General features: G+C 46.5%; 1 protein-coding gene across 1 annotated transcript; it reads left to right on the top strand.

Annotated features, from left to right (window-relative positions):
• LOC120019628 (T-lymphoma invasion and metastasis-inducing protein 2) lies at positions 1 to 26,941 on the top strand. The gene is given in 24 exon segments (XM_038962980.1): positions 1 to 82; positions 342 to 1,673; positions 3,393 to 3,870; positions 5,722 to 5,897; positions 6,989 to 7,213; positions 9,143 to 9,328; positions 9,580 to 9,726; positions 11,991 to 12,053; positions 13,566 to 13,733; positions 14,273 to 14,377; positions 14,630 to 14,708; positions 14,856 to 14,945; positions 15,302 to 15,517; positions 21,346 to 21,485; positions 21,487 to 21,549; positions 22,106 to 22,174; positions 22,538 to 22,663; positions 23,438 to 23,546; positions 23,685 to 23,864; positions 24,043 to 24,161; positions 24,357 to 24,465; positions 24,597 to 24,655; positions 24,766 to 24,941; positions 25,065 to 26,941. Coding segments are annotated over 23 exon segments (5,055 nt in total). The 5' UTR covers positions 1 to 82; positions 342 to 347; the 3' UTR covers positions 25,711 to 26,941.
• The last annotated feature ends 1,050 nt before the right edge of the window (positions 26,942 to 27,991 follow it).

Genomic DNA, 27,991 nt, shown 5'->3' with positions numbered 1-27,991 from the left:
CTAGCTAGCGCTGCTGAGACGTAACCCATAGGAGTATGCAGAGTAGTATCTAAGTTTGTCCTGAGGACAGACACCACAACTGGTAAGATAACTTTACAGCTGGTGTGCGTACAATCGTTTTTTATGTGCTTTCATTTCATTTAACCTTATGTGATTTCATTTTGTTTTATTTAACATTGTCTTTATGTGATTTTATTTTGTTTAACCTGATGTGAGTTCATTTCCTATCATTTTTTTTTTTACCAGGGAAGTCAGTTAACAACAAATTCCTTTTTCATTACAATGAAATACATCCTGTCTTGATTATCTCTCATTCTGATGTTTTGTCTTCTGCCCAGCAGATCAGAATGGGAAACACTGACAGCCAGTACAGCAGCTTTAACGTCCCTGGGAAATCCAAATCCTGCTCTCTAAAGTTCTACTCCACTAAAGAGGAGGCCCTGTCCCCCCATAGCTGGTGGAGGGGCAGCGAGGGGAGCGGCCAGGGATACAGAACCAGAAGCAAGGGAGGGAGGGTCTGCCTGCCCCAGCACAAGATCACTCACAACCAGCCTTATGGCTCTTCGAAACACTATGAGCACCACATCACTAAGGAGGGCAGGGGACTGGGGGGGCCCCCGGGAGCCAAGATGAAGCCCATCTCTCCACAGAGGTGTGGCAGAGGGGACAGTTCCCAAGTGACCAGGAAAAACGTCTGTCATACCGGTTACAGTTACCTGGAGAGTAGTGGGGAGAGTGTTAACGGTCTCAGGGCTAATGGACAGCGTACCCCCGAGAGGACTTCTCCGTGTGAGCACAGGGATCCCCTAGAGAGCCGCAGCAGCCCCAAGGTGCTTCTCCGTAAGGACGGCAGCATGCGTGTTGAGTTCACCAACGCCATGCGAATGTCGCTGGAGCCCCAGGATCTGTCAGGCCACAGCCACCCTGTGGTAGCCGCCCCAGAGCCCTCTCTGACTAAGACCAGCAAGGGCAGCTCCCTGAGCTCCGAGGGCTCCTGGTACGACTCTCCCTGGGGGAACCCCACGGAGCTCAACGACAATGTGTTCACCTGTAGTCAGACCGTAGCGGGGGACAACAGCAGCGGCTACACCACCTACTCCTCCACTCGCACCGAGGAGACGGGCTGTGGCTTCAACACCTTCTCATCCGCCCACACTGAGGACATCTCCCCGGGGTTCAACCCCAGCCTCCTCTTCCAGACTGTGGATGGTAATGGTCAATATACAAGCCGAGGGTTTAACAGCAACGGGTATAACACTTGCTCTTCGGGCCGCACTGAGGACAGTGGCATCGGGGACTCCATGATACTTCTCCCGGAGAAGAGTCCGTTTAGCCTCATGTCCCCTCCTGTGTCCCTGTCTGACCTCTACTCTAACCCCAGCGTGGCGGCTGTCATCCCCACTGCTCAGTTCCAGGACGTCCCCCAGCAACGGGGGTCGCTTACTTCGTTGCTGACCCTGGACGCGGTCATCCAGGAGGAGGGCTCGGGGTCGTACGACCAGCGCTACTCCTCTCACAGTCGCACGCTGCCATGCAGGAGGGTTACTGCCATGGTGGCCACCGAGCCCTCCGCCATCGTGGTCGGTAACAGCAGGAAGGACAACCTGAAGAGCCGCATCAGGCGCCTCGGCGACTGGACGGGAAGTCTGAGCAGGAAGAAAAGAAGACTACAGGTGAGGAAAGAGGGGATGGGAGGAGGGAAGGGTACACAGTGAAGGAGGGAAGACTGGGCATGTAGTGTAGACTCTTTATCATATGACGTGTCCCCAGTTGTCGAAGAGATGCGATAGGACTGCTCGCTGAGTCTGTGTGGTGGTAATCTCATTGTTTAGGTTGTTTTGGTCAACGTGATTGGCTGATGGCCGTTGGCTCTTAAATCCAGTCTGACAGCAGTGCCACATGAATGTCTCTCTGTCACACGTCATCCTATGGCTCCTAAATAGCCTCAGACTTATCTGACAGACTGGATCCTTGGAGATACTTTTGTAGCTTGTTCTGTAATAAACAAAATCAAGCCATTGGGATTAACACTACTATGAAAGGAAAAAGCACCACAAAAGAAATTATTCTAACAATAGTTACCCGCTGGAACATTTTCAGAACCTTATATAATTTTTACAGATATTATGTAAGACTATAGGCCAGTCTCCCTAAGACTTTGTGTAGAATTATATCATATTTACATGGGAAAGATTTCAAAGATCGATGATGTCGGTTCAGAAAGGAAACCTTCCCCTCTCCTTTTGCCGCTGGAGAACATTACATTGGTATTTCATTACTTCCTAAAAGTTCAAACATGGTTACATTTCATTTCAATTGTGGTAACGTTCTCCAACTGGTTTGACGTTGGGATTTTCGAAAACAGTTCAGAGAACGTTAAGAAAATGTTTTCTTCTGTGGGAATTTCAGTTATATCGAGTACAGCCTTAACTGAATCGACAACAAAGACAGAATGCAATATGGCATTTTTATTAAATAGATTGGGGTAGGCCTTGTCTCTGGGAAATGCTCCTCGGAACCAGATGTGGATGACAGGTAACCCTTTGCTGGGGTAGCTGGCATCGACTAATTCCACGGATAGAAAACAGAAGATCCCGGTTTGAATCTCACTGACGCCGTGCCACATTTTAAAATTGAAATGTGTTTGCATGATTAATCCTGAAGCAAATTCATTTCCATGTGTTCTGTGTTTAGAGTTCAAAACAGTTAACCTAAGCTAGAAGTGCTATTAAAAGTCTTATTGAAACATGTTCTCGGGATGTTATTTAATTACCTTCAAATAACCTAGAATTTCCGTTCTCAGAACGTTAATAAAACCTCCCAGGAAAATGTTCAGGGAACTATAGTAATACGTTCCCGAGACCTCCCTGCAACCCAGAACAGGCAAAATGTTCACTTCCTTTCTTAGAACTTTCCGTTTTACCAGTCAGGAAACGTATTGTTTTCACTCCCAGAACCAATGGGAAACCAAAAACGTACGTTCCCACAACTTCCAAGTAACTAAATGTGCTAGCTGGGTAGACTCCTGCTCCTATGAGCGATTCCAGCTAGCACAAGCCAAGGCCAAGTCGCAAGAATGTTTGCTCTAGATTGGTCTGTATAATATCCATGTCTTCTGTTACTCGTACCGGCAACATTCCAGGGTATGATTGTATTATATCATGTTAGAGTATCTCACAATACATCTCATATTTTGTCCTAATACAAACAGAAAATCATGGCATCCTGTCCAGGAAATGGTAAATCGAGAAATACATGAGAATATGGCTCTCTCCCTGATATTGCCATATTGTTAGACGATCATTCAACTTTACGGGTCTTTTTAAGGTCTAGCAAGCTATTTATTCATTTTTTCCCTCTCCAACCATCCTGCTCTGTCTCTCTCTCCCTAGGAGCCTTACGGTAGTGAGACCAGTGAGGGCTTTAGCAGTGGAGTGGACCCTGGGTTAGGTAACTCTAGCTCCCAGTTAACTGGTACACTGTGGAATCCCCTCCACACCCAGACCTACACCCACACCCAGGGCCAACAGGGCCACAGTGACGCTCTGCGTCAGAACGTCTACGAGAACTTCATGCAGGAGCTGGAGACGGGACGCTACAGTGGGCCGGAGCGGACTGAGCCCTCGGAGGAGGGAGAGGAGGAGGAGATGGGAGGAGGGGGGGGAATAGGAGAGGGAGAGCAGGGGGAGAGCAGTGGCAGTGGCTCCCTGGGTTCCCTGGAGCAGCTGGACCTGCTGTTTGAGAAGGAGCAGGGGGTGGTGCGCAGGGCCGGCTGGCTCTACTTCAAACCCATCCTCACCCTGCACAAGGACAGGAAGCTGGAGCTGGTGGCCCGTAGGAAGTGGAGGCAGTACTGGGTCACACTTAAAGGTAGGGCTCCCTCCTCCTTCTACCGGCACTTGCTCGAAATAACCTGTGCTACATACAGCCAATAGGGTTTACGTCCCAAATGGCACCCTATTCCCTATATAGTGCACTTTTTTTGACCAGAATCCTAGAGCACTATAAAGGGAACAGGGTGCCATTTGGGGTGCATCTTAGGTCCCCCTTGGGAAAGAAGTCTTCTGACCATAATGGGAACACCTGGTTAAATAAAGGTTAACAGAACAGCATCTGCTACAACATGTATTTTGTTTTATATACTGTACAGTGCATTCGGAGAGTATTCAGACTCCTTGACTTTTCCCACATTTTGTTACGTTACAGATTTACGTTACAGATTTAAAAATGGGTTTTTAGACATTTTTGCATATTTCGTACAAATAAAAAAACGGAAAGATCACATTAGCATAAGTGTTCAGACCCTTTACTCAGTACTTTGTTGAAGCACCTTTGGCAGCGATTACAGCCTCGAGTCTTCTTGGGTATGACGCTACAAGCTTGGCACACCTGTATTTGGGAAGTTTCTCTCATTCTTTTCTGCAGATCCTCTCAAGCTCCGTCAGGTTGTATGGGGAGCGTCGTTGCAGAGCTATTTTCAGGTCTCTCCAGAGATGTTCGATCAGGTTGAGCCACTCTAGGACATTCAGAGACTTGTCCCGAAGCCAGTCCTGCGTTGTATTGGCTGTGTGCTTAGGGTCGTTGTCCTGTTGGAAGGTGAACCTTCGCCCCAGTCTGAGGTCCTGAGTGCTCTGGAGCAGGTTTTCATCAAGGATCTCTTTAAACTTTGCTCCGTTCATCTTTCCCTCGATCCTGACTACTCTCCCAGTCCCTGCCGCTGAAAAACATCCCCACAGCATGATGCTGCCACCACCATGCTTCACCATAGGTATGGTGCCAGGTTTCCTCCAGATGTGACGCTTGGAATTCAGGCCGAAGAGTTCAATCTTGGTTTAATCAGACCAGAGAATCTTGTTTATCATGGTCTGAGAGTCCTTTAGATGCCTTTTTGCAAACTCCAAAGGGGCTGTCATGTGCCTGATTGGTAGAGTGCAGCAGAGAGGGTTGTCCTTCTGGAAGGTTCTTCCATCTCCACAGAGGAACTCTGGAGCTCTGTCAGAGGGACCATCAGGTTCTTGGTCACCTCCCGGACCAAGGCCCTTCTCCCCCCCCCCCCCCCCCGATTGCTCAGTTTGGCTGGGCGGCCAGCTCTAGGAAGAGTCTTGGTGGTTCCAAAAAACTTCTATCATTTAAGAATGATGGAGGCCACTGTCTTCTTGGGGACCTTCAATGCTGCAGATATTTTTTTGGTACCCTGCATCGATGCAATCCTGTCTGAGCTTTACGGACAATTCCTTTGACCCCTTGACTTGGTTTTTGCTCTGACATGCACTGTCAACTGTGGGACCTTACATAGACAGGTGTGTGCCTTTCCAAATCATGTCCAATCAATTGAATTTACCACAAGTGGACTCCAATAAAGTTGTAGAAACATCTCAAGGATGATCAATGGAAACAGGATGCACCTGAGCTCAATTTCGAGTCTCATAGCAAAGGGTCTGAATACTTATGTAAATAAGGTATTTTTGTTGTATATTTTTTATACATGTCCTGAAATTTCAAAATACTGTACCTGTTTTCGCTTTGTCATTATGGTGTATTGTGTTTAGATTGATGAAAAATTGGGGAAAAGACAAGGGGTCTGAATACTTTCCCGAATGCACTGTATGTTCTGTAGGTAGTCCCCTTACAAGTCTATTGTTGACATTGAGTCATTGTCTCACAATATGCTTCTAGAGCTGTGTCTTAGCTAAAACCTCCTCGCATCCCTGGTGCATACAGGGTGTACCCTCCTGTTCTATGAGACCTATGGGAAAAGCAGCTGTCCCGAGCAGGAGCTGTCCCCGCGCTACGCCCTGCTGGCCGAGGACAGCATTGTCCAGGCCGTCCCCGAACACCCCAAGAAGGAGAACGTCTTCTGTCTGAGCAACGCCTACGGAGACGTCTATCTGTTCCAGGTACGTTCTACCCTAGGCTCGCACACCAGGATTCTCAAGCTCGGAAGTACCCGTGTGTGCCTGTGGAATAGACTGGGGACGAGGTTAGTTCTACACAGACCGTTGTGCCGTTAACGGAGGCACTCGTCACGGAGGTCCTCATTCACCATTGTTGTTTGAGGTCGGCAGTACGTCGCCATTTCTGATGCAGTCTTTACAAATCGGACACTGCAATACTGTAAGCTTGTCTCTTGTTTTGTTGTGTAGGTTGATCCCTTTTTCGTTGAGCACAGTGTGAACGAGTAAGAGGGAACATTCTAGGGTTTTCTGCTTTTGAACGACTCCATATGCTATGGGACAACCACAAGTATGGACTGGGCTGAACGTCTGCTTTTTAGGATGGAAATGTGCTGCTGTTTGGTAATGACTATATTGGTTATTGGTTATGTCCTGTCTGGATGCATTGTCAGCTTTGGAGCTCTATTGTCATACGTTCTATGAAGGGGTCAAATGGTAGGGTTGGGAAAAGCATTCCTACTGGCTGGTCTGAGTAGACCAGTCGTGTATAGGTGCGCCCTAAATGGCATCCTATTCCCTATATAGTGCCCTATGGGCCCTGGTCAAAAGCAGTGTACTGTGTAGAGAATAGGGTTCCATTTGGCATGCATCCTGTGTGTCTGTTTGGCAGTAGGGTTGTTGTCCTTTTTCTCCACATTTTGAGAGGGAAAGTGTTGTCTCTCTTTATAATGTTCTTCGCACTCAGTTTTACAAACGTTGAAAACACCTTCCTCCCAGAGAGTAACGTTCATTTGATTCATTCACCAAGTGTTTACTAGACACACAAATCACACTGCAGGGCTGTATCTACCCAACTCACCATGGCAACGAGGGGGAAAATGAGGGGAGTGAAACTTTGTAGCGTAGTCACGAACATGTAAACGGGCTTTTGTCCGGCACTTAAGGATCCCTGGCGTCTGGGAAGAGAGAAAGAAAGACGGGAAATGAGAGCCATGTTCTCCTGCCCTTCCCCTGGCCTGGCACTGTGTCACCTGGCCCCATGTCCCCCCGCCCAACCGTGGCACTGTGTCATCTAGCCCTGTTCCTCCCCGCAGGCTGCCAATCAAACAGACCTGGAGAACTGGGTGACGGCCATCCACTCTGCCAGCGCCTCTCTGCTGGCTAAGAGACAGGGGAAGGAGGACACGGTGCGGTTACTGAGGTGCCAGACCCGCGCCCTGCTGCAGAAGATAGACATGGACAGCAAGATGAAGAAGATGGCTGAGCTACAGCTGTCTGTCATCAGTGACCAAAGGAACAGGAAGGCCATCGAGAGCCAGGTGAGGCACTGAAATGGTCTAGTGGCTGTTTGTGTGTGTGAGTGAGTGTTTTTGTTTAACTATCCTTGTGGGTCCCAAAAGTCCTCACAAGGATAGTAAAACGAGGAAAATTCAGACAAATATATTTTAGGCATTGGGGTTAGGTTTAGTGTTACAATTAGGGCTTGCGTTAGAATTAAGGTCATGGTTAGGTTAAAGGGTTAAGGTTAAGGTTAGATTTAGGGTTAGGGGTTAGGGAAAATAGGATTTTGGATGGGAATCAATTCTTTGGTCACCACAAGGATAACAATACAAAATGGTGTGTGTGTGTGTGTGTGTGTGTGTGTGTGTGTGTGTGTGTGTGTGTGTGTGTGTGTGTGTGTGTGTGTGTGTGTGTGTGTGTGTGTGTGTGTGTGTGTGTGTGTGTGTGTGTGTGTGTGTGAGTCTTAAGAAGGGGCCCCCACAAAATGTTGATACATTTTTATTTATTTTTTTAGAAAAAATGTGCAGTTTTATAATACTTTTCTACATATTTTGTCATGAGACTATGAGGAAAATGTTGCAGTTTTAAAGCTAATTTCCTGCTATTCTACACTTTTTGCCATGGGTCAGAGAGACCCGTAAAATTGGTTGGGGGCCCCCTAGAGGTCGGCGGCCTCGTGCACGTGCCCTTCGTGCCAGTTCGGTAAAATGGCCGTGGTCTTAAGATCAAGGGCCACCCTTAGACTGAGCCATTCAAACAAGCAGTTAGTTAAATTGGCCTATTAGGTCATTAGTGTCTCAGCTCCAATGCAAACCAGACTATTCTATTCCTGTAGAACCATACATAATTTAACACCTGCATGACATCTTCTTGTTTCTGTCCATAGTCTGCGAGTTACAACCTCCATGTAATGGCAAAAATCATTACGATATAACAACCTTCCTTGTGGTTGTGGAACATATTGACATGAGCTTATATGTGTTGGCAGCATCATTTGTTGAAACTGGAGTTTTAAGCTTTCCGACCCAAGTTCCCTGCCACCATGACATTTTTATTCCAGATGTTCTCAGTCTAATAGACTAGTACCATCAACACATTCTATCCACTCCTCATAGAAGTCTGTTGTAATGGGAAACCCAGATGAGGGGGATATTTTATAGCGTAACAAACCAAATGCTGATGTGTTTACAGACAGCAGTGGTTCCCGGAGCAGCATTAGGGGTAGTTAGGTGTCCTTTCTTCTTAATGGCAGGACAGGAGGAGGGGGGGGGGGGGGGGGGTCGGTCATCATGCCCAGTTTGTGGGGTAATCAGATGAGAGGGGGGGGGGGGGGGGGTCAAACCCCCAGAGCCTCTACTGAGCTCTACAGCAGCTGGTCTCATCTCATCTCCAGGCCCACCGGCCACTTTGATGTCTGGCGGTCGGTCTCTCTGAAAGTGATACTAGCTCTCTCTGCCATTTGAAGTGAACCTCTTAAACCTCCTCTCTAGATTTAAATCCTCATCTCACAAACAATGACACTGTTATAACACATTCACCCTCTGTGAAGGAGAGAGAGAACGGGGGATTGAGAGAAGAGAGGGGAAATGAGCGCGAGAGAGAGATAAGGGTGATTAGATGTGATTATGTCGCTCCAATTAGACGTGTGGCTCGTTCTGTAGTTGGAGACGCCCTTCTGAATGAGAGGGTGGAGGCCATTCTGTCACCATGTCACCCTCACATAGAGGTGCTCTGGTATGGTCACATCACCAAAAATTTGAGGAAAGAAGGCGCTATCATGGCGAACTGTGTCAAACTTGGCCAAACTCTAAATGGCTCTGGCTGTGACTTGTGAGTCTGTTCCTGCCCTGCCTGGTCTCTCTTTGTCAATGAGAGGGTGGAGAGGCCATTCTGTGACCTTGAAGGTGACTGTAACCCTATGTACTGTGGTGTAACCCTGGCTGCCTGTCCTGTCTGTTTCTCCCCAGATCCAGCAGTGGGAGCAGAACCTGGAGAAGTTCCACATGGATCTGTTCCGGATGCGATGCTACCTGGCCAGCCTGCAGGGCAGTGAGCTCCCTAACCCCAAGAGTCTCCTGGCCGTGGCAGGACGCCCCTCTAAGACCGCTCTGGGACGCCTGGGGATCTTCTCTGTCTCCTCCTTTCATGCCCTGGTAAGGCTTTACATCCATATCCACCCTCAGCTTGGGACATTGGATTTCACACATTCTCTGGAACAGTTCCATTGATAACACCTTTATTTATCCCCTTAGGTGCAATTAATTAAGCAATGTTATTGAATGCCAACTATGTTTACTATGATAAGAAAACATCAGCGTGCTCTCTGGTCAGATTTGTAATACAGAGTCTTGGGCTCTTTAAAGTCTCTAACCACAGAAGTGATGTCTTTAATGTCTGTTCTCAGATCTGCACCCGTGACGAGGCGACCCTGCGGAGACGTTGCCGATCTTTTTCCAGAGGGGCTCGGAGTAAGAGGGGCCTCTTCTCCTCCCTCAAGGGTCTGGACAGCTTGACCAAACGCAGCAAGGAGAAGAGGGAGTCCGTGTCCCAGGTACTGTATAACCGCCCTAGAGCATCATTACAACCTTCCTACAACCTTCCTACAACCTCCCTACAGCCTCCTACAAGCTTCCTACAACCTTCCCACAACCGCCCTACAACTTTCCTACAACTGCCCTACAAACTCCCTATAACAACGTCCATACAACCGCCCTACAACCTTTCTACAACCTCCATACAACCACCCCCCTTAATTAGGTGAACTGAACCATCAACTGGGAAAAGATCTGTGCTGGTCGTTTGCCTTTTGCCTGTTCTCCTTTTAAACAGTCCTTTACAAGGGACCTCTTGGCTCCCAACCCAATGGCACGTTTCTGGAGCCCTTCTGTTTTAAACAGAGAGCATGTTTGATAAATCCATCAGAGAAAAAGAAGCGGGTTGGTTCGTGGAATGCGTTTTAAGCACTGTCTGACTCCTCACAAGCCGTGACCCATAAATTAGCCAGACGGAGGGAGTTGAACTTACAAAATTTTCCAGCGGGAGGGAGACAGGGGGTTGCTCGTCGTGAAACTATCTTTCCTCTATGTTGTTTGGGAACATTCCAAATAGAGGTGATGAGTGAGGCAGATGTTTTGTTTTCCCCGGTCAGGGGCAACCTGCAGAAATTCTCATCAGTCATTGAAGTCAAGTCAGTCTCTCTAACAGTCCCAGCCCCCAGTCCCAGTTCTGTCCCATCCACTGGCCCTGTCTTAGTCCCTACCCCAACCCCTGTTCCAGAGCTAGCCCCAGACCCAGCCCCTATCCCAGCCCAAGCCCCACCCCCCTGGCTCTGGCCCTGTCTCTGTCTCTGGTTGATAAACAGCACTCAGAGAGCAGTCTATTTTGGGATGTTGATAGGATCTTTTATCCCTAGGACTTCAGTGAAGGACAAACCACACTGGGCCCCTCTGCTCTCCCATCATTGTTTAGTTCTGTCCAGTGTGACATTACATTAGACAGACTGGCTGTAATTGTATAATGGGATGGATAATAAGATAGACATGGTAAGCCCACGTCACCCCCCTGACACATGCGCTGTGTTGACATTCTGAAAGATACATCCCACAGTCATAGTCACAGGCATGCCTGGCGTCTGTGTACTCACATGGCATATCCATATGCTTAACAGCATACGTTGGTAATGCCCAGGGGTGTCTGGGTAATAATCGGAACCACCGCTGTAATACCACACATACTGTATACCATGGTTATACATATTATGTCTAATGTGAACCATCACTATCTAATATAATACACACATATACCATGACGGTCCATAGATCTCTGTACACAGGTCAAATGTAGTGCCCAAATACGTACATGATTCCCTCCTTACTCGTGGGGCAGATAGGGAGAGATTTCCGAGCAGTCAAGTTCTTTGTTATGAGCCTGAGTCAGAGAAAGTCTAATCTCCCTATAGAGAGGCCAGCTAGACCACTCAATGGAACAGAGATGGAACAGACATTACTGGAAGCCACATGTGGTTAATTGTTGCAAGCTGCAGCATGCCAGCAGCGACAAACAGATGGTCTGTGTAAACCACTGCGCCGTCCACTAAACGTCCTACAGCCCCACATTTACCGAAGGGACTCTACCCCCTTCTCCGCCAGCCCAGCAATGTATTTTTATTGTAGGGTGATTGGGGGTTTGTCACTTCAAGAGCCCTGTTACTGCTTCCAGAGAGCTGTGATGTCAAGGTGAGGAGTCAGTCAGTCAGTCAATCAGTGTCACTCAACCCCCTCTTCTGGAAACAGAATAGGTAAAGATGGAAAATGACTAAAATCATGCAACTATGCAGGTCTCAAGCATTTTGTGTGCATTTTGAGTTTGTTGTTGTTAAGTTCCAGTAAGCTGTTGGCATTTGTTGACATCGGCACGACCCCTTGTCTCTGTGGTGGTCCTGCCTGCCACTGGCGGTGGGCTGAGTGCGGTGGTATTGGTAGCGGTATCTCTGCTGAGGGCAGACTGGTATCTGGGTGGAGAGGAGACAGTCTCCATCCTCGCCAGTCTGATGAGGGCCGTTCCATCTGCCTCACTGCCAGGCCTGTAATTTCAGCATCACCAAACCCCTTATTTCTTCCCATGGATCCTCCAAGTCTTATTTCGGCCTCAATCTGGATCAGAATAGTATCAAAGCCTTTGGTTTTAGATAGATCGTTTTTAATTAAATGTATTACATTGTAAATATAGACTGAGTTAAGTTCTTTTTACGGTGCATTTTTCTCCTGAGTCACTGAGTAGGCTTAATGTGCATGTGCTTTTTTTCCCATGTTGCAGGTTTTTGAAGGACAAAGTATTGGAGTGCCTGCTGGCCATATCCCCAACCACTGCACCTCAGAGGTACAGTAAGCACTTTGTCCGGATTTTTCCCCCTAACATGTTACCTCATAATTTCCTGCAACCAGTGGAAATATGGCTAATTTATCATAATTCACCAGGTAACTGCATTAAAATATTCTATTCAATAATAACTTTAGGTTGTCATGGATACATTTGTCAGCAGGGTTGGGTAGTAACCGATTACATGTAATCTGATTACAAAAAAAATACCTTTAGTCAGTTGTTACCAGTGAAAATATTGTAATCAGATTACAGATACTTTTGAAAAACTAGATGATTACTTCTTGGATTACTTTTAAATTCAGAAAGGATGATTGTGAGCGACAAAAATACATTATGACACCTTTCTGTTTTCTCAATGACGTTCAACTCCGCATTGAAAAAAGGCACACGTTTAAGTTTGTTCCACCTGAGTGAGTCTGACCACAAGTCAGAGACCAGTATGGCACACCAAATGCGTTTGATGGATCCTTTTTGTCTTCTTTTAATGCCTCTTAAGGGGAAAGTAATCCAAAATGAACTGAAAGTAATTAGATTATGTTACTGAGTTTGGGTAATCCAAAAAATTACGTTACTGATTACAATTTGACAGGTAACTAGTAACTGTAACAGATTATATTTAGAAAGTAACCTACTCAATCCTGTTTGTCAGGCCTCGTCAAACTTTTCCTCTTTGTTGATGAAAGTCTCCTAAAACTGCCCCTAAATTTGCACTAGAACCAGGTGCAAGGGCGGGATACGTCCAAAATGGCACCCTATTCCCTATAGCGTGCACTATTTCTGAGGGCCCATAGTGACCAGGGCACTATATAGGGAATATATAGGGAATAGGGTGCCATTCGGGACGTACTCAAGGAGTATTGTAGTCAATCAATCTCAGCCTCAGACTAATCCTTTTATAGGGGAGAATGAGGGTGGGGGGATGGAGGTGGGGGTATTTCTATTCACACAGGGTCGGGGCTAGCACAGCTGTCTCAACGGCATGCTGATCTGATGACACTGCTCCATGCAAACAGGCAGGCGTGAGGCGGCCGAGTTCGAGGGTCCGGGGGCTGGGGAGGGTTAGGCCGACGGAGGGTCTTTATTCTCCCAGAATTCTATTGTCAACCGGTGTTAATCCCTCTGTACGGCCAGTGAATGGGGACACCTATCAGTGAATGGGAGACACCACCCGACCTCCCCTTTCACAGACCTGTTGCTATGTACTTTCACTGTCTTTTGACTTTAGTTCAATAGACCCGTACGTCAGCTGAGATTGGGGGTTTTGTGGTGTTTTAATTAAACATCTTTGACTGATAGATTTTTAACAGATGTAATGAAAGTTTTTTTGTCATAGTGTATAAATATTTGCATCATGGGGCAGACGTCCCAGAATACACAACTTTTCACAAACATTGCCAAGAGAGATGTTACATTCCTGACATAATTATTTAGTAACCTGTTTAATATAAGAACGTATTATCAGTTAAGAAACCGAAATAAACATCATTATTCTCCATCTTTGTCTAACAGAGATTGGACGCTCTTGCCAAAATGCAGTTGATAGCACCACCTGAAGGCAACCCTTGGTACAGCAGTTTGGAAACTCCCGTCTGTGTGAATATGCCTGACAGCCAAAGCGTTACTCTGCACATCAAACCCGATTTCCTCGTATCAGACATGCTATCTTTGGCCTGTAAGGTAAGCATACTGCATCTATCGCCTAATTATTAATACATTTCAACACTCTCCTAACTCATAACTCCCATGTCAGCATTTCGCCGTGAATTCTCCAGTGATTGGTTGTTAAAGGCAAAGAGGAAATGATAGGAGAAGATTGCTGTAAGGGTGGTACGGAACAGATACTAGTTTAATTGCTCTTGATACCTCAATAATTCATGCTTTCCCTCCGTAGAAAGTTCTCTCACGGCATCCTTTTAGCTGATAGGGAACAGGTTCAGTCGGGGTATAACGTTAGCTAGCTACCGTAGCTGAAGGCACTGAAGATATCTGACACACTGAGGCTAAATGGCACCGTATTTCCTATATAGTGCACTACTTTTGACCAGAGGCCTAAGGGCACTAGTCAGGCTTTGGTCAAAAGTAGTGCACTAAGTAGGGAATAAGGTGGCATTTTGGGATGTAACCTCAGTGTGTCCTGGTCAAAAGTAGTGCACTGCATAGGGAATAGGGAGCCATTTGGGACGCACTCGGACTCATCCTCTTGGATCTTGTTCTAGGAGCGGCACCTGGACCCGAGCCAGCACTGCCTGCGTGTGAGGAGGCTGGTGGGTCAGGACACAGAGACCTTCTCCCCAGCGCCCACAGACCCACTACGAGACCTGGTGAGGCCCCGGCCGTATAGTACCTATGGGAAAAGCAGGATCCAATCACTGATACAAGCATTCATTCATTGATTTAGTCACTCGTTGTACTATCTCTGAGTCAATACTGAGTCAACTTGCTACATTTCAAGATTCAACCATAATCCACCCATTATTTGAATATAATTTCAGTGATATCTGGCCTCTTTAGTAAGTACATTGAGGTATGTGATGAGTACTCTTTCAATCTTCTGTGTGCTTTTTGCTGAACAGGTTCATGAAGAGCTTGAGGTCTTCCCACTCAATGTTTTCACCGTACAACTGTCCCGCCCTGACACAGCAGTAGACTTTGGTGAGTAGGAATCATGTGGAATGGGGATCGTGTGTGTGTGTGTGTGTGTGTGTTTGCAGGAAGGAGCACATTTACTCTTGGGTTGTGTTATTACAGTATAATATCATGTGTTACTCTGTTTTAACCTCTGATCTCTATCGCCTGTAGGCTTTGCTGTGACAGGCCATGTAGACGGAGCCAGGAAGAGCCATGTCTACTTGAGTGAGGTCAACCCAGGGGGACTGGCTTCCACTGAAGGTACCTCAATTCATCTTTCGAATACATTTGACATATCTACTTTGTATCAGAGACAGAAAAATACAGTATTGACGCATTTTACTTAAGAGTACATACAGTAGTGGTATGCCGGGACTGGACTAGTGGTAGTGTTGCCACACCCGGACCACACATTTCCCCCTGGAGAAAGCGGTTCAATCCCTTGTTTCGCATCTCACTTTCTATGCTCTATCCATCCCATCTGTCCCATACATTTCCATCTATAAAAACTTACAGAAGGACATGGAGTCCCGTTCTAATATAAAAAGAGGCCATGGTGGTCAACACTTTGAGGAGATAACTGTCAGGTTGGTTGATGTCTCCTGTCCTTCCCTCAGGTCTGAGAGCGGGGGATGAGATCCTGGTTCTGAATGGGACCAGTGTGTCCAATCTGGACCTGGGGTTGATACACCTGATGTTCAACCACCAGATCCTCCACCTACTGCTCAGACGAGAGGAGCAAGTCCCTGGCGATCACACCTCTGTCTGGCCAGACTGTGACCCCTGGCAGCCAGGACCACCACCACCACCCAGCCACTGTGTCTGGCCTATAGGTAGAGACTACAACTTTGTATTTTCACCTTGTCTTGATACAGGCTACTTCCCAAAGGGCACACTCTTCCCTTTATAGTGCACTACTTTTGACTAGGGCCCATAGACCGCGGGTCAATTATAGTGCACTATAATAGAGAATAGGATACCATCCCTTCCCATAAATACAATTCTTTAGACAAAAAAAATATGTTGTGTTTTGGAAATTGCAGGTGTTGTTGAGTTACTAGATTATTTTTTTTAACCTGTTCCTAATTTCGCATTACATTTGGTTTACTGTCTGGAGGGCATTGTGTTTTCTCACCGGGTAAAAGTTTTATTTTCCCCCACTAGAGGGCCTCAGGCCAAAGTGTTCTCCAGCCTTTGTATCTTGTAGCACAGAGCCAGTGTGTCTGCCACATCATGTTGAGGGGAATGCCATCTTGCCCAGCCAATGCTGCAGGGTGTTTAGGCCTGGGTGGAGACATTAAAATGCCTCATGTTGATTCAATTAAGAAAATGAGAAGAGAGCTGGCATATTTCACTGGGCAGCACAGCACGGTTATTGTTTGGAATGGCCACATGCTATTTATAACACCGTGGGAGGACAATCATCATTGTCTTGTGTACATTACGCAATATTGATTTAATGGTGTGTTTATGTGTGCGGTGTAAGGATGTGTGTGAGTGCATACGCGCGTGCGTGTGTTTTTACTTTAAAAAGCATGACACTGTTATTCCTGTTGGTGTGATGCCAAGTAAGCTGTTCAAGACCCCGGGGAGAGGAGGCCAAATGAATTGCTCCTGCCTGCTGGGCTTGTAGTGAAGCCAGATCAATGGTGGTTGACACCAGTCAGATGGACTTAACCTGTAAAACTGCCTACAGTGGTCTAACCAGGACTTCTCTCTCAGCACCTGTAGATATGTGTGTGTGTGTGTGTGTGGGGGGGGGGGGGGGGGGGTTACTGTGTGTGTGTTTCCTTTACTCCATCTATTTGATCATACTGGCCTGTCTGCTTCTCTCTCAGATATGCCACCGCCCCAGGAGCTTCCAGAGAGCTCCGTAGCGTCTCCCTTTGGTGAGGTGTCACAACAGCCACGACCTGCCGATGAGATGGAGCAGCTCGGCCAGGTGAAATGGAGGGCTCTATTTTTCGGCTGGCATGAAGCCAGCGCAATTATTAAATGCTCGTTAGTAAATTCGACCCGGCACTCTGCCATTTTTAAACACGTCCACCGGGATTGGTAATTTACCTGTCTTGTAATGAACTCATTTGCGCTGAGGTGGAAGGGGTGGCAATATCGGAGGTGTGTCCTTAAAAACGTGCGCCAAAAGTGCCAATTTCAGTATGCGCTGGTGGGGATATTTTAAGACCAACCGAAAGCTGGTTTTAGCGGTAACGTGGTTGGTTATGGCATGGATTTTGACAGCAGAAGCGCAGCCTATCCAGCCGTGATATACAGTGCCTACAAATGTAGGATCTAAATTTGAGCCAGTTTGCTACTACAGAAAAAATAACAGGAAATGTGAATTATAATTAATGGACATTTTCTTGTAGGGGTTGATCAATTTTTCGTTAGGGCAAATCAAGTCTGACATTTTAAAGTGGAAATGACAAACTTTAGAAGCCTTTTTAAACCTTGAATAGACTACACGTTATTATTTCCTGCTGTGCGGGAACATTTTCAACAACAACTGAGTGATCAAATGGAGATCCTACATCTGTATATGCGTATGGGACAAGAGAGATGTGCTTTTTGTGCCCGTAGAACTTGTATTGTTGTTTTTTCCCATTTCGTTTCATTTGATTTAAAAACCAAGCAACGCCTCCCCTCCTCCTCTCAATGAAGGCTGTTTTGTTACCCTACCTAAGTCGGCTAGTCAAGACTAGTAGCGATAAAGGGTTTGGAGAGAACATCCCCTTTTGTTCTATACATTACTTTAGCCAGCTCCTGTCATTACTTGGGATGTGCTTAAAACCCCTCATGTAGGCTACATGTCCATATGCCAATCATGGAATGAGAGATGAGCTGATACTGGTGACCCTATTGAGAAACATTTCAGTTATTTTCCTGTAACAATATTTGTTTGTTTAGTTTGATTAAAAAACAAACCCTTAGTTGGCTACCCTTACCCTACTGTAACGAAAGCTGGTTCAACAGCAATGCGTCGGGTGAATTTCTTATCCTGGCCATGCGTTAGCCAAGTAGACTATCAATCAAAGGTGTCTTAATGGTCCACTCGTGAGGCTTTTGCCATCATGCTTTTGCGTGAACAATTCACATAGCCCTACCTGCAGTGAATACTCCATTTGGCTGGTATCCATCTCCATTTCCAAAGAGCGCCTCTTGTCTGGTCACCAAAGACTCACTCCACCAAACATATTCAAATTATTCAAACATATCCTAGGCTATATCTTGCTTATTGAGAACGTGCCTCACACATGCAATAAAATTTACGGGAGCCTAGTATTTTTTCTATTTGAGGAGAAGTGTGATGTAGAACTATACTCGTTAAAACCAATTTCAACACTCCAAACATATTGAGCAAACACAGATTTTTTGTTGTTGACTGTTATTAGGCTACTAGTTACTGCAGCCTCTGCTATTTAATAAACTGTAGTATCAATCCATAATGGACTATGATGAGAATAGTCTGTACCCCGAGCCGAATTGGAGTTGATTACAATGCAAAAGCCTGTCAATAACCTACAGAACATGAGACAACGGCATGCAGTATTAAGCCATGAAATGAGTTGATTGGCCAGTGAGTGGCCAAGCCCTCGTCACGCCGCCAATGTATTTATTCATCTAAACCCAGCCCTTTCACACCACCACCAGCTACTGCGCTCATAATTCCCGCTGTGAAAACCGCAAAAAAATATTTCTGACACATATTTCTGGCACCTATGGTGCTTCCGCCAGAGATTTACCATTGTGTTAGGTTTGTGAAAATAGAGCCTGGAGTGTGTGTGTGGGTCGCGTAGAGAGATTTGTAGATGTCATCGCAGCGTGCAGAGAAATACTTACGTTTCTAGCTCCAGCAGTGCAGTAATATCTATCAATGTGTGTGTGTGTCAGTGGAGGTTTAAGAGCAGTGAGTGGTGTGTTTGATCACGTGCCGTGTGTTGGCGATCAGGACATCTGCTAAAATGAGATGAGGTGCTAGGAGAGTACTGTCTCAGGTTCCAGCCCAGGTCATACACACCTGCAATGCCATGGCCTCACCAGGTGACAACAACATCATCACACAATATCAACTGGTATCAACAACTATTGGAAGTATGAAGGGACTCTTCTGGTAGAACAATGGCCTGAGAGAGAAGAGTCCCTCACTTCAGGAATTCATTCACATCAAATGACACTGCCTTAGGGGTTCGACGAATGGTGGCGATTCAACATGTAGAATCATTGCGTAATGGACAGAAAATGGCGGCCGATGTTGTGTGGTCAGAGGCGATAGAATGGCCACCCACTGCACATTACTGACATTTATATTGGTCTGTCATGTCCTTTAGATTTGAAGGCAGTTGCTTCAAAGACAATATCCTCCATTACTCGAAGTCAATAAATCCCTTTCTCTGCTTTCACTTGAAATCCACTCGGCCAAATGTCTTTCCCAGCCAGCTAATGCCTCCCTCCCTGCCTCCTCCAAGGCTCCTAAAGCCCATAGACACTTCAAGCCTTGTCAGCACACATGACCCTGAGTAGACTGCTAATCCAATCCAGGCTTACTGCCTAAGTGTGTGTGACAGAGAGAGAGAGAGAGAGAGAAAGAGAGAGAGAGAGAGAGACAGGGAGAGACAGAGAGACACTGTGAGAGAGAGAGAGAGAGAGAGAGACACACAGTGAGAGAGACACAGTGAGAGAGAGAGAGAGAGAGAGAGAGAGAGAGAGACACAGTGAGAGAGAGAGAGAGAGAGAGAGACAGTGAGAGAGAGACAGAGAGAGAGAGAGACAGAGAGAGAGAGACAGAGAGAGAGAGACAGAGAGAGAGACACAGTGAGAGAGAGAGAGAGACACAGTGAGAGAGAGACAGAGAGAGACAGAGAGAGAGAGAGAGAGAGAGAGGTGTAGTACGACAAACTGCAGGCTTACTCCTTAAGTGTGTGTGACAGAGAGAGTGACATAAATAAAGAGAGAGATAAAGAGAGGGAGAGTACGGGAATTTCCAGGGATTAATGGCTACCAGCAGAGGTCAGAATGCCCAGCCTGGCATGTAGCATGTTGTTTCTATCCAGCTCCACCAACAACAGCCAGAGGTTCACCCCGGGAAAGCAGCCCCGGGTGGCCCTGTCAACCAGGGCTATGTGCTGGGTGCTGCCCCAGGAGGATGAGGGTGAGGTGGAAGTGGGCGTGGGGGATTTCATCCCTGGGACTTTCACCCTGCCATCTCTCAGGCAGTCCCTGAAGGACAGGCTGGCCGGACTGCTGGACGAGGTGGCCTCCTGCGTAGCCTGCGAGCAGGCAGCCGACGGGATCACTCTGCTGGTAGTACTGTAGCTAGTGTACTGTGGTGTCTCTCTGTATCGTGGTTATTGTTGTACTGTACTCGCTCTGTGTTTGAGCTGCGCTGGTGATGCATGGGCGCTGTAACTAGGGTTGCTTTGATGTTGTTGCCTAGAAACAAGAGCTTTTTTGAATGCACTGTTTTTACTGCTGCGATCTTATTGTAGATTATTGTTGTATAACATCTTATTGTATAAGATGCATAGGCTACACGCTCATGTGAGACACGCAGAGAGCAAATGTTACGGGAAGTTAATAAGCCCATAAATGTTAACGCTTAGAATCTTTTTCCCATTCTCTGTCCGACCTTGCTTCTAGTTCAGAGGGTATTTTAAAGCTGGATTGCAGCGCAGCACAATAGTCCTAACCAAGGGGATTTATTCGTGTGTCAGCACTTTATTATAGCCTGACAGGAGACGTTGTGATGGCAAATGAACAAAGCCATGGCGGGGGTTCCGATCTGTTTAATCTGCTATTGAGGGTTGCCTCGGCCCGTGTGTGTGTTCACCGCTGATTACTCCAACTTTCTTTGAGAGCGTGAAAGTGTACGTGATGGGAAATTGCTTGTTCATAAACTTGACACCAGGTTATTCGTTTGATACCTCACTGTTAGACGCTCTCTCTCATGTCTTGTGGAAAATTGTTGACAAAATAAGTATTTTTTAATTTAATCTTAATTGATTCATTTTGGCTGAATCATTATGGTAATAACACAAATATCTAAAACTCCTAGATGATGTGTGCATCCCAAATGACACCCTATTCCCAATAGTGTGCACTACTTTTGACCAGAGCCCTATGGCTTAAACCTGGGATGCATCTCAAATGGCACTCTATTCCATTTATAGTGTGCTGGTCAAAAGTAGTGCACTATATAGGGAATAGGTTGCCATTTGGGATGTAGACCCTGACCCTCTGCACTCTTTGCCTCTCCATAAATACAGAGGGCGTGGTTTGACACCCTCTTATACTACACAAGGGGTTGATGATTTAAACTGACTGATTATTAAAGGGGAATTTCATTCAAAAACGATATTTTGGTATTTTTTTCATTGGTCCACTGTTGATACAGTCCCAAAATGTTTTGCATGTCAGTAGTCAATTTGTCAAGATATTGGACTTTTAAGAAGAAAAGTGTCTCCATCCACATCATCATGATGATGCAACGTGTCATAGGATGCAAAAAAAATATTGTGATATTCCCCTTTAAGATTAGGTGCTTGTTACAGTAGATTCCGAGCTGAATTGTAATCGTCACACCCCTGAGTAAAGGGCAGTCATTTGATATTCAGAGCTGAAATGAGAATATCTGCTAAACTCGTCTCTCTTCTGTTTCCTTCAGAATGTGGAGACGGTGTGTTCGCTGTACCAGACCTTCCCAGAGGGCCGTGGGGCGGTGGTGGTAGAGGGCCAGAGAAACCCCTATTCCATGGAGCCCCTCGGGCCACAGGTCCAGAAGCCCCCCTGCCCCAGACACATGTCTATCTCTGAGAGGCTCCGTAAGGTCATACAGGAACTGGTAGACACAGAGAAGTCCTACGTCAAGGTACATACTTGGCCATATTTATGTTTTTTTTGTCATATTTAAAATCCTTCATATTTCATCATTCCATTGTAAATTGTACTTGTAATTCGGCGTGTTGCTGTCATTTGTACAATTATTTGTTAAATCATTTAAAATACATGAGCATCATCAAAGCGTCCCAGAGTAGGAGTACTGATCTAGGATCAGTTTTGCATTTGAAATGGTAATGAATGGACAGAGGGGGGATCTGATTTTATATCAGCAATCGTGCTCTGAGACAATGAATACGGGTCCTGATCACTCACATTCTGCTGCCTCATCGGAGAGAGCGCTGGAACGCCCTCTCCGGGGATTTCAAATTGATGGTCTCTCTTTATTAACGGTAATGAATGGTCTCTAAGTGCCTGTTTATTAATGATCTCTCGTAGCATTGAGTGTAATGTATGTTTACCACCTGCTACTCTAACGTCCATGTGTCAGGCTGAGGAGAATGAGGATTTCTCTGACAGCGATGGTGTAATAGTCTGATAGCGATGACGTCACAGTCTAATGACGTTTTCCCCTGTCTGTCCCTTAGGACCTGGGCTGTCTGTTTGACATTTACCTGACCCCTCTACAGAGTGAGACCTTCCTCAGCCACGACGAGGTAGAGCACGAAGGGGGCACTATGGAAAGACATACGTGTAAAATGTCTAAACACGTGTTAAATACGATAACATTGAATTATGGCTTGTTAGCAAGCTGTATGCTAGTGTGACTGACCAGGGTTGGAACCCGGGTCTCAGGGAATAAAAAGTGGTCAGATCTCAGACAATGCTAACCATCACATGAGCGTGTTTCCCAACCACCTCCGCTACATTGGCTGTAAACCTCTTCCCGTCTTCTATCCTGTACTTTTTGGGCATTTGAATTTTCTATTCACAGTAGATTAAAAAAAGGGTTTCTAAAAATAAAGAATCTTCTGTCCACTGGGTCGTTTCTAATTGTTGTTCTCTCCTCCCTCCACTAGATGGAGTCTCTGTTTGGCAGTCTGCCTGAGATGCTGGACTTCCAGAGAGTGTTCCTACACACCCTGGAGGAGCGCATCGCCTCCTCCCCCAACTTCAGCTCTCTGGAGACCCCGGAACAGTTCAAGGTAGAGTCCCCATGAGTTTGGGGTTGCGTGCCAAATGGCACATTATTCCATTTACACAGTGTATAAAACATTAAGAACACCTTCCTAATATTCAGTTGCACCCTCCCACTTTTGCCCTCAGAACAGCCTCAATTCGTTGCCGCATGGACTCTACAAGGTGTCGAAAGCGTTCAACACGAATGCTGGCCCATGTTGACTCCAATGCTTCCCACAGTTGCCTGTAAGTTGGCTGGATGTCCTTTGGGTGGTGGACCATTCTTGACACACACAGGAAACTGTTGAGCGTGAAAGAAAACCCAGCAGCGTTGCAGTTCTTGTGCCTACTACCATACCTCGTTCAAACGCACTTAAATATTTTGTCTTACCCATTCACCCTCTGAATGGCATGCATACACAATCCATGTCTCAAATTGTCTCAAGGCTTGAAAATCCTTCTTTAAATCGGTCTCCTCCCCTTCATCTACACTGATTGAAGTGGATTTAACACGTGACATCAATAAGGTATCATAGCTTTCACCTGGTCAGTCTGTCATGGATAGAGCTGGTGTTCCTAATGTTTTGCATGCTCACGGCTGTGGTCATAAAAGTAGTGTCCTTTATAGGGAATAGGGTTTCATTTGGGATGCGGCCTCGAGGTCTAGTGGAAAATCTTCAAGCTTTATCAACAGGATGTTACTTAACCTACTGACTGCAGAGTTAGTCAGCGGTAGGCCTATTTGATGTTCACAGGACGTGAATAGCAAGCATTCTCTCTTTCTCTCTCTCTGCATCCAGAAACTTCTCTTCTCGCTGGGCGGCTCCTTCCTCTACTATGCCGACCACTTCAAGCTCTACAGCGGCTTCTGTGCCAACCACATCAAAGTCCAGAAGGTTCTGGAACGAGGTAAGGCTGATGCCTACCTTATGTACAGTAGACCTGAATATCCCTGCTCATTAAATGCCATCTGAAAAGCCAGTGCAAAAGGCAGCCAATCAATGCCTGCATCGAAGCCTGCTTTAAGTCCTCATTTCCTGTTTACAGCAAAGACGGACCGGGCTTTCAAGGAGTTCCTGGAAGCAAGGAACCCCACCAAGCAGCACTCTTCCACCCTGGAGTCGTACCTCATTAAGCCAGTCCAGAGGGTGCTCAAGTACCCACTGCTGCTCCGAGAGCTGGTCTCCCTCACTGACCCCGAAAGCGAGGAGCACAGCCACCTCACAGGTAGGACTACATATGTCATGGCTTATGTGTGAGCCCGCATAGACACACACACACACACACAAACACAGAGAAACCATAAGACCCACAGACAGCAGTCTTTCCAGGTTTGTCTGGTGTGTTAGGGGTGAGCTCTATTGACGTGCACCTCTCTGTGTGTCGACCCGTCTCCATCCATCAGAGGCCCTGAGAGCCATGGAGAAGGTGGCCAGCCACATCAATGAGATGCAGAAGATCTACGAGGACTACGGAACTGTGTTTGACCAGCTGGTGGCAGAGCAGAGTGGCCCTGAGAAAGAGGTACAGTCATCACCACCACACATAACTGCCAAATGAAACTATAGTAATATCTTCTCGATGATACGAATATTTGATTCTGTTAGTTCAAGTAATTGTATGAACGATATGAATGTACTGATTGTAGAGTGAGTTCATTGGAGGAAACCCCTCCACCACCAGCCTCCCGGACTAAGTGTCCTCCTCTCTCTTCTCCAGGTGACAGAGATCTCCATGGGGGAGTTCCTCATCCACTCCTCTTTAAAGTGGCTCAACCCTCTCCCCTCCCTGTGTCGCATGAGGAAAGACCCTGAACTGACAGTGTTCGGTGAGTGGGGCTTTTTCCAATGACGAGTTGAATCAGAATTACTGGACAGGATGATGTCAATATTTGCATCTTTATTACAACAATCAAGAACGGTCGGACTCAAATCGAGTCGCTCCTGCCTCTGTCCTCAGTTTTCAAGAGAGCAGTGATCCTGGTGTACCGTGAGAGCAGCAAGATGAGGAAGAGGATGGTGAGTCTCACGTTGCTCAAACACACTTCTTCCGATAACGTTATGTTGTACAATGGATACCGCACAAGTTCTGATGCGCGTGTACATTTTGGCTTCTTTGTGCGCTACAGACCACGTCACGCTCCGACCTGGACCCCTTCAAGTTCCGCTGGCTCATCCCAGTGTCGGCAGTGCAGGTCCGCCTGGGGAACACAGCAGGGACAGAGAACCCTTGTGTCTGGGAGCTGGTCCACACCAAGTCTCAGGTGGAGGGGAGACCAGAGACCATATTCCAGCTCTGCAGCAGGTGAGAGATTACATGAAACTGACCGCGATAATGGATGTTTTATTAATCATGAAAACTACAAAAGATATACATTTGAATTAACATGGCCTAGTTGACTTGATCTCATATATGGGTCTTTTCCAGTGGTTTGGAGAATAAGGCCAGTGTAGTGAAAGCTCTTCGCTCCCTTCGAGACTGCACCCGGAGACCTCTCCTACCAGAGACGGGTTCTAGAGAGCACCTAGGCTCCCTCCGCAGGACCCAGCCTGCACCTGTCAGAGACGGCTCCTGGAGAAGACAACAGCGCCAATCAGAGGCCGGGAGGACTGCAGGCCACCAGCACCACTCAGACGACAGCAGTGTGTCCAGCGGCGGCCCCTACCCTGGTCCAGGAGACACCCACACGGAGCCCCAGCTCCCCAGCCGCTCCTCCACGGGCCTCCCCAGTCTGGAAGGCACCACACTGGGCAAGAGGGCCTGGCTGTGCTCCCTGACCAGCACCCTGGAAGCCCAGCTCCAGAGACTCAACTTCACAGAAGAGGCCGGGCCGAGGAGCACGGGGACCCAGCAGGAGCACCTCAGACCCACACAGACCCACCCTGCTGTCCAGAAGAGGGTGAGCAGTCTGCAGGGGAGCCAGGCGAGGCAGGATAATGACTCCCAGTGTGTGGACTTCAACGGCCTACTAGGGAGGGACTTCAGTGTGCAGAGCCTGAACTCTGTGGTCAACGAGGACTGCTTCTACGATACGGTGATGGGAATTCAGAAGGCTGCCATTCCAACACTATAGTGGCCTAGGGGAAACTTCACCCCAGAGAGCTGATGAACACCTGTCTAGGGTCTTATCACACTGACTACATTAGAGCCTGGTCAAGTTGCTATGGACTAGAGGATGAATCTCTTTAACGTGCTTACTCTGACTCTGCTGAGTAGGCTTTGACCCGAAGAACTGAGCTCTGATCACAGTGACTTTGACTTGACTTCATCCGTTTAGCTCCTAGAAGAGGGAAGGCCTGAAGGTCAAAAACAGTTACAGACCGTCACAGTACATACTGTAAATGGATGCCCGTGGGACTCTCCTGTCTGTCCCATGTTTTGCTGCACTCTATAAACTCTAAACACAGTTGCCTACGTTCAATAGCATTCCTTTCACCTTTTCTTTTCCCCCTCTCGATTTCATCTCGTTTGTAAATATAATGCAGGATCTCAATCGCGAGTATCTTTCTATCTTCATGGCTTTTTTGACAAAAGCAGTTGCTAGTTCAAGACTGGAATTGCTTGATAAAAAAAACGTCCGATATGAGTATTTTATTTGAACCTGTTCCTATTTATATGTATCTCTATATTATTTTTGTTCGTGTGTTAATAGCCACAGAAAAACTAAGATGAGGTGTCACATTTCTATGTCATTTATCTTATGAAGTTAAAGCAAAGTCCCTTTTCAAGCTCTTTCATATTTGAAGTGATTTGATGTATCACTATCAAGTTCTATCTGCACAAAGCTCAGTTCTGAGATATTGAGCATCAACATTTCCCCATCCCTGATCTCAGAACTGTTGTGTAGCGAATTCTTCGTTCATATTTTATATATACGCTAGTTTATCACCTTACATACAATCATTTGTAATTGACAACCCAGCATTGGTGTGATTGGATTGCAGATAGAACCTTATAGCACCAAGTTAGTAGGTGTTTGTGCAAATAGTACTTTCTGATGTAGTAGTTATTTTTTTGTTTTCTCAGCGTGAAATGACTTTAAACAAAATCGGACATATCTCAGATGTAAAGGACCACCTAAAGAGCATCTCCATGTGAATAACACATTGTTTGACCAAAATGTCAGCTGGGACTATAAGGTCTAAGGTTACAAATTGTTGAAATGTTTGTTATCTTTATTCCAATTTAGCTGAACTGTAATTTATTCTCTAATAATGAATATTATTTTCATATACATGACATTGTACAGGTAAAGTTAAATGATGTAATATTTAATTATTTTTTTTTAAATAAAGAAAAAACAGGCTCACAATGGAGTTGTTCTGATTGATAGATAGATGCTTTGTAATTACTGTAGGTTATTGGCTAATCAAGGTCTTATCCACTAGACACCAAATGGAAGAAAAGTGACTGAAACGGGGAGCAACGACCTGACCTTGACCAATAAGAAACTCATTTTTGTTGCAAAACGTTTTCTGTTGCAAAATGTTTTGCTACGCTTTGCTACGGCACTAATATTTACTGGATGAGAGAATGCATTAGAAACTCTGAGTGGTACAGAAGAATAGCGTAAAGAAAGATGCAAAATATTCCTACACTTTCTTTCTTCCTCCTGCTGCTCCATCCATTAGCTAGAGGGAGGTAGAGCCCAAATTTAGACTTTGGAGCCCTGGACCAGAGCTAACCACAACAACCACAGCCACACCACAGAGACTGTGGGGCTATGGACCAGAGCTAGCCACAACAACCACACCACATCAGTGTAGGTGCAGCATCCTTTACCCGAGCCTCAGTGTTGTGTGTGTGTGTAACAGTATAACTTTAAACCGTCCCTTCGCCCCGACACGGGCGCGAACCAGGGACCTTCTGCACACATCAACAACGGTCGCCCACGAAGCATCGTTACCCATCGCGCCACAAAGGCCACGGCCCTTGCTAAGCAAGGGGGAACACTACTTCTAGGTTTCAGAGCAAGTGACGTAACTGATTGAAACGCTATTAGCGCGTACCCGCTAACTAGCTAGCCATTTCACATTCGTTACACTCACCCCCCTTTCAACCTCCTCCTTTTCCGCAGCAACCAGTGATCCGGGTCAACAGCATCAATGTAACAGTATAACTTTAGTACGTCCCCTCGCCCCGACACGGGCGCGAACCAGGGACCCTCTGCACACATCAACAACAGTCACCCACGAAGCATCGTTACCCATCGCGCCACAAAGGCCGCGGCCCTTGCAGAGCAAGGGGCAACACTACTTCTAGGTTTCAGAGCAAGTGACGTAACTGATTGAAACGCTATTAGCGCGTACCCGCTAACTAGCTAGCCATTTCACATTCGTTACGTGTGTGTGTGT

This window comes from Salvelinus namaycush, chromosome 24 (assembly GCF_016432855.1).
Source record: "Salvelinus namaycush isolate Seneca chromosome 24, SaNama_1.0, whole genome shotgun sequence".
NCBI lineage: Eukaryota > Metazoa > Chordata > Actinopteri > Salmoniformes > Salmonidae > Salvelinus > Salvelinus namaycush.
The sequence above is the reverse complement of the archived record's forward strand: the minus strand, read 5'-3'. Positions and strand labels throughout refer to the sequence as shown.